Here is a 10,896-nt window from a genome sequence, read left to right on the forward strand (position 1 = left end):
ACCCATACCTTCCTGGCAAGGTTCTATCATATTTTAAACGTAAATCCACCTTTAAATATGTTATTTGCATTTCCAAGAAGCATGGGAGGCCTTTGATCCTTTGATCCTCAACCAGCGTCACCTCTAATCATTGGGTAGAAGATACATAGGATCAACTTCTTCTCCATGCAGAGATAGGTAGAGTATAAGTCAAGAAGAAAATGGATGAAGAGAAAGCCATGGCAAAGAAGAGTGACCAAGAGTTGCAATCGCTGGCCAAGATCGTAGAGTTGAAGGATACAACGGATGTACCATAGAGAAGACTAATAGGAAGTTACACCAAGGGAAGAGGAGGATGGTGTACAAATACCTACACTCTTGAGAGATGAAGACCTTGAGGAATTGATATAATGGGTACTAGGGATGGAGCACTATTTTGCACAAAAAAGATTCATGGATGTCGAGAAGGTAGAATTCGTGGAGAAAAGACTATGGAGGCACAATAGTAGTATGGAAAAATCTATAAATGGAGACAGTGCTGAGGAAAGGTTCAAGTGTAGAAGCGGGGCTAGACGGTCTTTGAGCTGATGAGAAAGATGGTGCACTTAAGGGAGTGGTTAGGATGCCTGCAAAGGCTGGAGGCTAGGAGGCAACAGAAAGTGCATGAGGAGGATTGGGTGCAATTTTCAATCAAAGTCTTTATGAAGGGTAAAGATAAAGTAAAAGCAAAAAAGTTGAAGGAGAGTCTCTTAAAGAAATTTTTTCCTACAAAATCATGGAGTAACAGAGAAGAAATAGATCTTCCTACGGTGGAAGACATGGAAGTTGCTATAAGAAGTGAAGAGATGGTCGTGGTTGATTGTCCAAGTGAGGAGATAGAGCATGAATGTTTTGGACCCATGCTCGCACAAGTTTGAAGCTCAAAAGGCACAAAGGAGGTATTGCATGAGGTGTAGGAAAGGGTGAAGGAAGTGACGACATTAAAATTAGCCTAGGAAGAACATGTTGAGAGGAGAACAGACTAGAGGAGAGTGGTAAAAGTAAAAAAGTAACTGAAAGACTTAAAAGTAAGTGAGGAAGAAGACAAAAGAGTGAAAGGAATAGTTGATTTTCACGAAGCTAACATTTACTTAGGAAGAAAATGTGGGTGAAGTTCCACTATAGGTGTCAAAGAAAGTGCAGGGTGCCGAGCAACTACGAGTTACCTACAAAAGTGTAGAAGAGGTTCACATAAGTCTTGGGGAAGGAGAAGAATGTTCAAGTTGTAATGTGTGTAACATGTAGGAGAAGTCGAAAAGAAGGTGCAATTCACATTGCTCATGGTATGCCGAACGCAGGGTAAATGAGAAAAAGGAGTTAACTCATAGATGACGTAAGGAGTGATAGAGAAGGTCCATAGGTGTAGAGTGGAATGTGTAGACATGGAAGAGAAACAAAAGAAGAGAAGGATTAATATACACATGATGTTGTGAATGACATTGGAAGCATTAGTTGGAGCAATGTAGAGACTACAAAAGGTAGAGGGAGGATCATGTAGTCATGTCTCATTAGAACTTGGCTATGCACAAGTCAGGGGAAGTAGAGGAATGGGACCTCGGTAGAGAAAGGTTCTTGACCCAGGAGGTGCTAGGTGGCAAAGATGAATAGAAGATTTGAATAAGAAAAGAGTCATGACCCTTACACCTCATGGTCAAAAAGTTGGTTCTACCACTCGTTCTTGAGAAATGAGCAGGGCGTCACTTGTTTCTATTTGGTGAGTATGATGCAGCGGCATTCGAGGTCAATCTATAAACCCATAGCTAATGGATTCTTGGGTCATGATTTTAGGACGCCTACGACCCTAAAGAGTTGCACAAAATGGTTTCCATAAAAAAAAAGGCGTAAGTGCATGGGAGAGCCCAAATGTAGGTTTTTGTGTAGAAGTTGGAGTTGTTGTATAAAACTGTTGGAGTTGTTGCATAAAACTATCTTTTGCACAAGGACTGATAATTGCATGTGAGTATATTGTGCAAGGGGCATGGAGAGGAGAAAAGAGGAATGCAATGGAACGCGTATGCAAAAGGTTGTGCGAAGGGCATAGAGATAGGGTTCTTGTGTCGAGCGCAAAGAAGCAAGAAGCGGGAAGGCGTACAAGTGAGGAGTGTGCAGATAAGAACAAAATGACTTGTGAGTAGGCGTGAATGAGCATAGGCCAAATGCAAGGAAGAAAGAAGGGAATGCGCATACAAAGGACATAGAGAAACAAAGCAAGAAGTCAGAGATCACAATGGAGCTTTGGAGGAAATGCACAAGAGAACATTTGGAGGGATGGAAACAAGAGAATGCTTGTGTGACACTAGGATTTTGGATTGCCATCCACATGGCGGCCTTGGAAAGTGTGAGAATAAATATGGAGTTACAGGGACAATTAATGTAGGCCCCAAGTTGGTGCAATTGAATTCACGTGGCAGTGAGCATTTTGGTGCCAAGGAAGTTAAGAGTTGGAAATTTGAATTCTTGAGGGGGTATGAGTACAACTAAGTTTGACAGGTCTAGAATTAGTCAATTCTGGCAAAGGAAAGATTGTAGCAAGAGAGAATTCAGATCTGCTGATTGTACCATGTGTGTAAGAGCTGAGGGATCCATTGTAAATTAGTGTATATTTGTAAGCATATTTCCCTCCAGTTAGTGAATGACAAGCTTTTTCTTTTTACTGTGCTAGTGTCCTTGAGTCTGCCAGGTGTCTGTAGACTATCTAAGGCTGCATGGCTAGGCGTTAGGCATCATTGGGACTCTTGAACACATCTTCATCACAGAACTTTCTCTCGAATCTCCAAGCCTTGGTAGACCAGGTTGGGCTTGGGACTCGGTTAGTTTTTTGAGTACCTAGTGAGTCTTGGTGCTTTGGTACTACCACCACAAAAACAGATCTTTGCTTTTTTGTTTCAGCTACATTTCTAGTTTCATGAGGGAATTAAGGTTGATTTTTGGAAGGTATCAAAAAGAATTTTGAGACAAGTAGAATATAATTGATTGTGGTATTAGGCATGGTACTGGTGGCAACTTTTAGCTTGTCTAATGTTATATTGCTGATTGGACAGGATTCATAGATGATAGAAAAAAATCAACATAAGGATATGCTTTTATTTTGGAAACACGTGTTGTTTCATGGGCTATGAAAAAGCAACAAACAGTTGTTCTTTCTTCTATGAAAGCAAAAGTGTAATCAAAGTGTTGTTGCATGGACTAATGTGAAGCAGTTTGGTTGAGAAGGTTACTTGCTGATTTGCAAGGAGGCTTGAAAGGAAGCAGCTATCTTTTATTGTGATAGTCAAAGCGTGCTTACGAAGGGTGAAAAACATGTATTCCATGTATCCACAAGGCACATCGAAGTTTTTTTTTATTTCATACATACTCTAGTTGAAAGAGGAGACATTGAGAAAAAATATTAAGTTGGAGCAAACAACTCACATTTTGACAACACCTCTTGGAACTGATAAATTCAGTTAGAGACAAGCTTTGTGCAGTCTCTTATATGGTGATTAGGGAAAGGTAGTAGAGTAAATTTAGCGTGTCACATGGAACTTGTTTATGATAGTGATGAGATTTTTGGTAGTCACGAGTGAGTTGATAGAGGCAGTTAACAATGACAAGATTCCTTTGATGAAGGATGCTTAAAATGTAATACAGACGTGGGCATGATTTGTAGAAGTATTCCTTTCTCCTATTTATATTCTCTAGTGTTATGTTGAATCATACTTCATGTTACCTTTATAGGAGATATTTTAAGGTAAGATATGTGATAGGTTTATCTTCGCTTAATGATAGGCATTAAAATTTTTGTTGGCAATTCGGTCACTGTGGAGGGTGATCAAGGCACATAATGTCAAAGAAACATTATAGTTTGTGCATTTATTTTGTTGAACTTATAAGCTGGGCTAATGACTATTGAATACGTCCATGCCTGCAAATTCGGTTTCCTTCTTTGTTTATTGCAAAGTAAATGGAAACATGATTGCTATGTAGATTTTGATCTGACAACATATGGTTTATATTACGAATTTTATTGCAGGTCCAACTTCTTTTGCTCCAATAATTCAGATTGCAATGGATATTGTAGAGAAGAGTGGTGGCCAATATCATGTTCTCGTTATTGTTGCTGATGGACAGGTAATTAGTTTGCTGTTTGTTTTCTCTTGGCCTGGCCAAGTCAATCTATATTATACAATTCTTCAAAATTTATTCCTGAGCTTTTACTTTCTTAATAAGATGATGTGGTATGATATTTATATTTTGCAAAGTCTCATATCTGCACTCTTTCTATGATTCTCTACTTTTTATAGGTAAGCAAGAGTAGTAATCCAAAGCCTGGGCAGTTAAGCCCACAAGAACAGAAGACAATAGAGGCTATAGTTGCTGCAAGGTATGATAATATTAGTGCATATACTTTATACAAGGTAGTTCTTATATGTTATGTTAATGATTAAAACTCATATCTCTCAATGTACAGTCAATATCCACTATCAATAGTTTTGGTTGGAGTTGGTGATGGTCCCTGGGAAGCAATGCAGCACTTTGATGACAACATCCCTCGACGCTTATTTGACAATTTTCAGGTTACAATTTGTTTCAGATAACACTAATTTATTCTACTTCTTGTATCTATCCTTCAATTTTCTTCTGGACCACATGTTTTCTTGATGTCATTAAGTGGCTGGTGGCAGCTTTTTTAGTGAGATGCAGTGGAGTACTAATGTCAAACTAAATTCCTTTATAGAGTTGGGTCAATGTAGTAGATAGCTTATAAGTTATAGAAATTGCATAGATGACAAACACAAGCTATGAGAATTTCAAGCGATGGTCTTGCAAAGTAGCCACTTTATAATGCTAATTACTATCTTCTGCATGCTTATACTTTATCACAAGTTTGATTTTCAGGTATTGTTGATATTTTTGGAATATAATGCTAATCTTTATGTTAGCTTCTGATTTAGAGTTGTGTTCTTGCAGTTTGTGAATTTCACAAAGCTTATGTCAAGAAACCCAGTGCAATCTCAGAAGGAAGCCGAGTTTGCACTTGCTGCACTCATGGAGACACCATTTCAATATAAAGCAACGATGGAACTCAATATTCTGGGGTATATGAATACTTCCAACTGTGCTAGTCAGAACAAGTCCTTTGAGTGATGACTTTAGCTTGTTTCCTAACTGCAGAGGTTCATTTAATGTTGTATCTTTATAGGCGACAAGTTGGAAAGGTTCCAAATGTAGAGCCATTTCGTCCTCCACCATCAGTGATTTCACATGACGCTTCTTTGTCGAGTTCTTCTCAGCCATCAATTTCCCAGTCTACGGCTTCTGAGAGCACCATTCTAGGAGGGATTTCTCAAGCAGAAACAAACTTGAACAGTGAGAGACATGTAGAGATTTCTTCTCCTTCGACAATTTATTCTTTGTCGAGTCAGCCATCAATTTCCCAGCCTACAGCTTCCGAGAGCACCAGTCAAGGAGGGATTTCTCAACCAGAAACAAACTTGGACAGAGATATACGGGTAGAGATTTCTTCTCCTTGGACAATTTACTGTTTATGTATGAGTTCTACTTGTTTTCCCTTTGAATCTTTTTGTTTATATTTCTATCTCAGTATGGAATTCCTGGATATGTTCTTAAAATTGAATACCTTATTTCTTAATCAGGTTTGCCCCATTTGCTTGACCAAGACTAAAGATATGGCATTTGGTTGTGGACATATGGTGGGTATTTTCCAGATTCAGCTTTTTATTTACTCTTTAGTTTTAAAGAATTACCAGATTATTGAATTAAGCTTTTTCTCAATAACCTTGATGCCATGTGACAGACCTGTAGAGAGTGCAGCCAATATTTGTCAAACTGCCCTATATGTCGTGCATGCATCACGACACGCTTGAGGTTGTATGGTACGTGAAGAGCCATCCAGTGTTCTGGTAATGATTTGTTGAAGAAGAAGAAGAATAATTTTAACGTCCACGAGACTAACAAAAGTATATGGGACAATTTAGTGGTAGATCCAGTAAAAAAACCTTTGCTTGTATCTCTTTAATAGTCAGCCATTTGTCTGACATTACAGCTAGAAGAAGAAGAATTTAGTTGATGGTTCTGCGGCAATTTAGTGGTGGATCCAGTAAAATAATCTTTGCTTGTATCTCTTTAATAGCCAGCCATTTGTCTGACATTACAGCTAGAAGAAGAAGAATTTAGTTGATGGTTCTGCGGCAATTTAGTGGTGGATCCAATTAAAAAACCTTTGCTTGTATCTCTTTAATAGCCAGGCATTTGTCTGACATTACAGCTGGTGGGAAGTTTACTTGATGAATGTGATGTGCCCAAATCTTTCTTTGACACTTCATGGCAATATTTGTTAATTACATATGCAAATTTTTGGTTATTGTTAATACGGCAATTGTGTTCATAACAGTCTTTACAACTGTAAGGAAGTTTTATGCCTTGTAGGCCTTTCAATAAAATAAAAGGAAAAATCAATTTAATATGTCATTGTTAGATAGTTCAAATAACCGGAAGACAACTGAGAAGGGGGGGTGAATCAGTGGTCATCAGATTACCGGAACCTTAAGCAATTAAAACTTTAATATCAGAACCCAGAAGATCAATACCGGAATGCATAAACCAAATACCGAAATAGCAGATAAATCAATCAAACATAAACAACGATTAGAGAATAAATACCATCCACATGACACCAAGATTTGTACGTGGAAAACCCGGTAAAGGGAAAAACCACGGTGGGAAGCCTACCTACAGTCAGATGATACTTTTGCAGTAAGTATGTGATTACAATTGAGGGGCCTGCACTTGCAGGAAGGCCAATAGCCTAGAGCACACTGCTCATCACAAAAGAAGTCTCATTGGCTACATAGAAATCCAGACTACAATTCGGAGGAATGAATGAACTGCAAAGATAGCATCTCCCATGTCTGAATACATTGAATACAGTTTCGGTTAAACTTAATACCGAAGGACTAAATCCTCTTACTTAAACCCAACTCGATCACTAATGATCGACCAAATCTTCTGCATGAGTGATTATTACATTATTCTCTCTTGTACATCCATATCCCTTACACATATATTCTCATGATCTACAATGAGATCTTACATCATCTATATACAAACCCTCGATCACAAACAATAAGGTCGGCCACCAGACAATAAAACAATTACATAATTACAAAACAGTTCAGCCTGAAACCAAACAAATAATATCCAACCCATAAGACATCCCGGAAACACATCGAGAAGTCCAATCCACACGTTACATTAAGCCGGTCCATAACCTAGATAAACCGGGACCCAATTTGGGTCCACACACACTAAAGCAATGATCCCAATCAGCTAAGTCTCGAACATGATCACCATCAGCATCCTGAATCTCCACTAGAAGCCGCACCAACACCACTTATGCATATCATCAAAGGTTTTCAACAAAGCTCTGCCGGTGAAACCCTTGCCGGAACAACAAACCAAGCTTGCCAACATACATGATATCATCCGATCACCAGATCAAAACCAACTGGCTGAACATGAATCCGAGTAGCATGAATATGCCAATTCCATAACCCAAACAAACCGGAGCATACCGGATCATCATGATCTAATCCAACCTTAAACCAAACAACCTACTGGGACCAGAAGGATACCGGTAAAGCAACCAAAACAACTAGTGTTGACATCAATGACAAAACATCATTGCAACACATAATCAATTCCTCCAAATGGTCAACAATCATATTGTATCTTTTTTTTCTCATCTTTCTTCCTTTTTCACTATTGACATGTGCATTTCTTGTCATTTTTTGTTCCACTAGCAAATTGCTATGATAGATCAAATACTAACATATAGAGCTCCATCAATATCATTTTCAAACTCCCATATATGAACCACCAAGTTTTTGAGAAGAGGGTCTTTAATTTAGCACTAAGAATTCCATAAGATATGGAATCATTTCATTATTAGAGCCCCTTCCTTTGCCAAACACACCCTTCTCTTGCATAGAACCATTCATATTTTTAGTACCTGTCATGGTAGGATATTTATGCATTCATATTCAAGAGGGTCTTTAATTTAGCACTAAGAATTCCATAAGACATGGAATCATTTCATCATTAGAGTGCCTTCCTTTGCCAAACACCCTTCTCCTGCATATAACCATTCATATTAGTCCCTGTCATGGTAGTATATTTATGCATTCATACTATTTTCAAATGGCTTAAATACCAATCAATTTTTAAAAATTATCAAATTAAAATAATTTTTTTACCTTTTCAAAAATCAACATGTAAATTTTTTAACTAGAATCATTTAAAAAATGATTTATTTATTTATCATGTGATTGGTGTATATTAATTTTGTAGGCATAAAATTCAATTTTCTTTAACAAAATATACAAATTATTTATGTACAGTCAAATGTATCAGCTTTCACAAGCTTTATTATTTTTGTTGAATTATTTGTACGATTCACGGACCAAAAATCGGAACTGCTCACACGTTGTACCGTACAAATAAACTAGATGCCTAAAATCAATTAGGTTTCCGTGCGATTATCTCAATGTCTTCGACCACAACATTTATATGTGAAATATAAATTTTAATTAAGAACAGAATATGATACTTTGTTTCCACATACATTTAAACTCCCTGAGCATAGGATCTAAAGAAATCATCAGAATATTCTACTTAAAAATAAATAATAAAGCTCTTTGCTACCTTTACATCAATATGCCATATAGATTTGCCTTTATTTTTTTAAATTGAATGTTAATTGGAATTTTTATCTTTATAAAATCGAAAGTTAGGCTATGAAAACATATGATAATTAATTCACATTTTCTCTATAGATTATATATTATATTAAAAAATGTTTTCTAATAATATTAAGATATGTAAGATTATATTAAATTATTTAAATAAAATTAAAAGATAATAGATGTGTTTTTTAGTTATAAAAATAATTTTTAAATAAATAAAAAATTATAAGTAAATAAAAATATTTTTTTAAATGACATTCTAAATAAACAATGTAAAAGAATAAGATATTTTTTCAACTATTCTAAAATAAATAAATAAATTTTTAAATAAAATAATTTAATGTGATACTTTTTGGATAAAATGTTTCTAAAATATCTACACTAATTATTATTAATAGATAGTTGTAAAGGTGAAGATTGTCTTGTTGTCCTCATTTTTGTTTTAAAAAATGAAGGACCATTACATACAATTTTTGAGAAAAAATAATTGTTTTTACTCTATGGCACACTTCTCGAGGCAGAATTTTGACTAATCCTTGGACTAGCTTAATTCTCTGTCTATCCTTGAACTACGTTTCGAATTTCATCGCATTTTGGATTCGTTTGCTATGTCTTTCCTTCAATTTCGGGTTTTTTCTCCCTGACTGCAGGTGAAGAATTTTCCTTGAACTGCAAGTATTAATGATTTCCATTGTTTTGGTCTTTGTAGGGAAATTTTTAGCTTATTACATGTGCACTTTATTAAAAAATGAAAACTTGTAATTTGTTTTAAATTTCCCCTTTATTGTTTTTATTGTTTTTTGGCTTTTTTTTTCAGTTAAAATAGGGATTCTTTGGTTAAGTTACAAGTTAATTCTTTCCAAAAACCCCTACTTTAATGGTTTTTACATGTTATAGGGATTTTAAACCCCTATTACATGTGTGCAAGTAAATTATAACTTGTTGTGGGGATTTTATTTCCCCTTTGCGAGTGATTTTAAACTTGCATCTCTCTCAAATAATCCCGATTTTGCCTTGAAAATGAAAAAGTGACAATTTTAAACTTGAACTTTGTCTCAAAAAACCCGATTTTGCTTATAAAGTGCATTTTTGACATTTTAAACTTGCTATTTGGTCAAAAAATCCCGATCTAGCCTAACATGTTGAAAAAGTGAAATTTTAAACTTGTTATATCCTCCAAAAAACCCGATTTTCATTGTTTTATGCATTTCGAACTTGCACTTTGTTCCAAAAAACACGAATTGCAAGGAAAAACGTTTTTAAGGATTTTTAGCAAAATTTTGTGGAGAATTTGTTGGAGGAGGAAGGTGTTTAGGATTCCTTCTTATTTCCATGCATTTTCAAACACCTTTCACGCCACATGGAGGTTAAGATTGTTGGTTTTTAGCTCTATAAAGCAACCACGTTTTTTCCAAAATCACCTTTTTTGCCATTTGGAATGCCATGAATCAACAAATTTATGAATCATTTTTGCTTGGAATGATAAGGCGTTGAGGGTTGAAGGAGATTCAAACATCTTTCATGCCATTTCCCTTGCATTTGCTGCCACATTTTTCCACATAAGGCGTTTTTGCAAAAACGTGGCTAGGGTTTGACATTGTGGATTCTCTCTATTTATTGGTTTGTCTTCTTCATTCCAAGATTGATTGCATTTTTGGAGAAGCATTTTCTGTTTTATTCAAGGTATGTTTTCCTTTCTTTATTTCTTTCATTTTCTTATTTTCTTGTTTTCATAGTTTTCCTTTCTATTTGTAATTTTGTAAATATGTTGTTTATCCCCCAAAAATCGGTTTTGTGAGAGAGATTTTCCCCTTGGTATGCAATTTTTGAATTGCATTGTTCTTCCCCATTTTTCGTGTTTACTTGTATTCAAGATTTTAAATCCCGATTACAAGTTGGATGAAAATCATTGTTCTTCCCTTACGGATAAAAAATTTAGCCATCTTTTGTTGAAATTCCAAGTTGCAAAGATGAAAAATACCCATTCTTTCAAAATCGGGTTTTTAGAACTGGATTACATGTTGAAAGTTCTTCCCATTTTCTTGAAGATGATCTTCCCAAAATCTTTTCATATTCATTTCCATCATCCGTACATACCATTTCATCCACTCATTTCACACCTTCATTCATTTTC

General features: G+C 35.8%; 1 protein-coding gene across 2 annotated transcripts in view; it reads left to right on the forward strand.

Annotated features, from left to right (window-relative positions):
• LOC131063640 (E3 ubiquitin-protein ligase RGLG3) overlaps window positions 1–6,338 on the forward strand; it is a 92,332-nt gene extending 85,994 nt beyond the window's left edge. For both annotated transcript variants that reach the window (XM_057997530.2, XM_057997533.2), the window contains 7 exons: window positions 4,031–4,128; window positions 4,302–4,381; window positions 4,469–4,574; window positions 4,969–5,096; window positions 5,201–5,510; window positions 5,655–5,711; window positions 5,816–6,338. In XM_057997530.2, coding sequence (XP_057853513.1) covers window positions 4,031–4,128; window positions 4,302–4,381; window positions 4,469–4,574; window positions 4,969–5,096; window positions 5,201–5,510; window positions 5,655–5,711; window positions 5,816–5,902 — 866 coding nt within the window. In that variant the 3' untranslated portion in view covers window positions 5,903–6,338. The remainder of the gene's footprint in view (window positions 1–4,030; window positions 4,129–4,301; window positions 4,382–4,468; window positions 4,575–4,968; window positions 5,097–5,200; window positions 5,511–5,654; window positions 5,712–5,815) is intronic.
• Window positions 6,339–10,896: the final 4,558 nt, after the last annotated feature.

Source organism: Cryptomeria japonica, chromosome 4, assembly GCF_030272615.1.
Source record: "Cryptomeria japonica chromosome 4, Sugi_1.0, whole genome shotgun sequence".
Classification (NCBI taxonomy): Eukaryota; Viridiplantae; Streptophyta; class Pinopsida; order Cupressales; family Cupressaceae; genus Cryptomeria; species Cryptomeria japonica.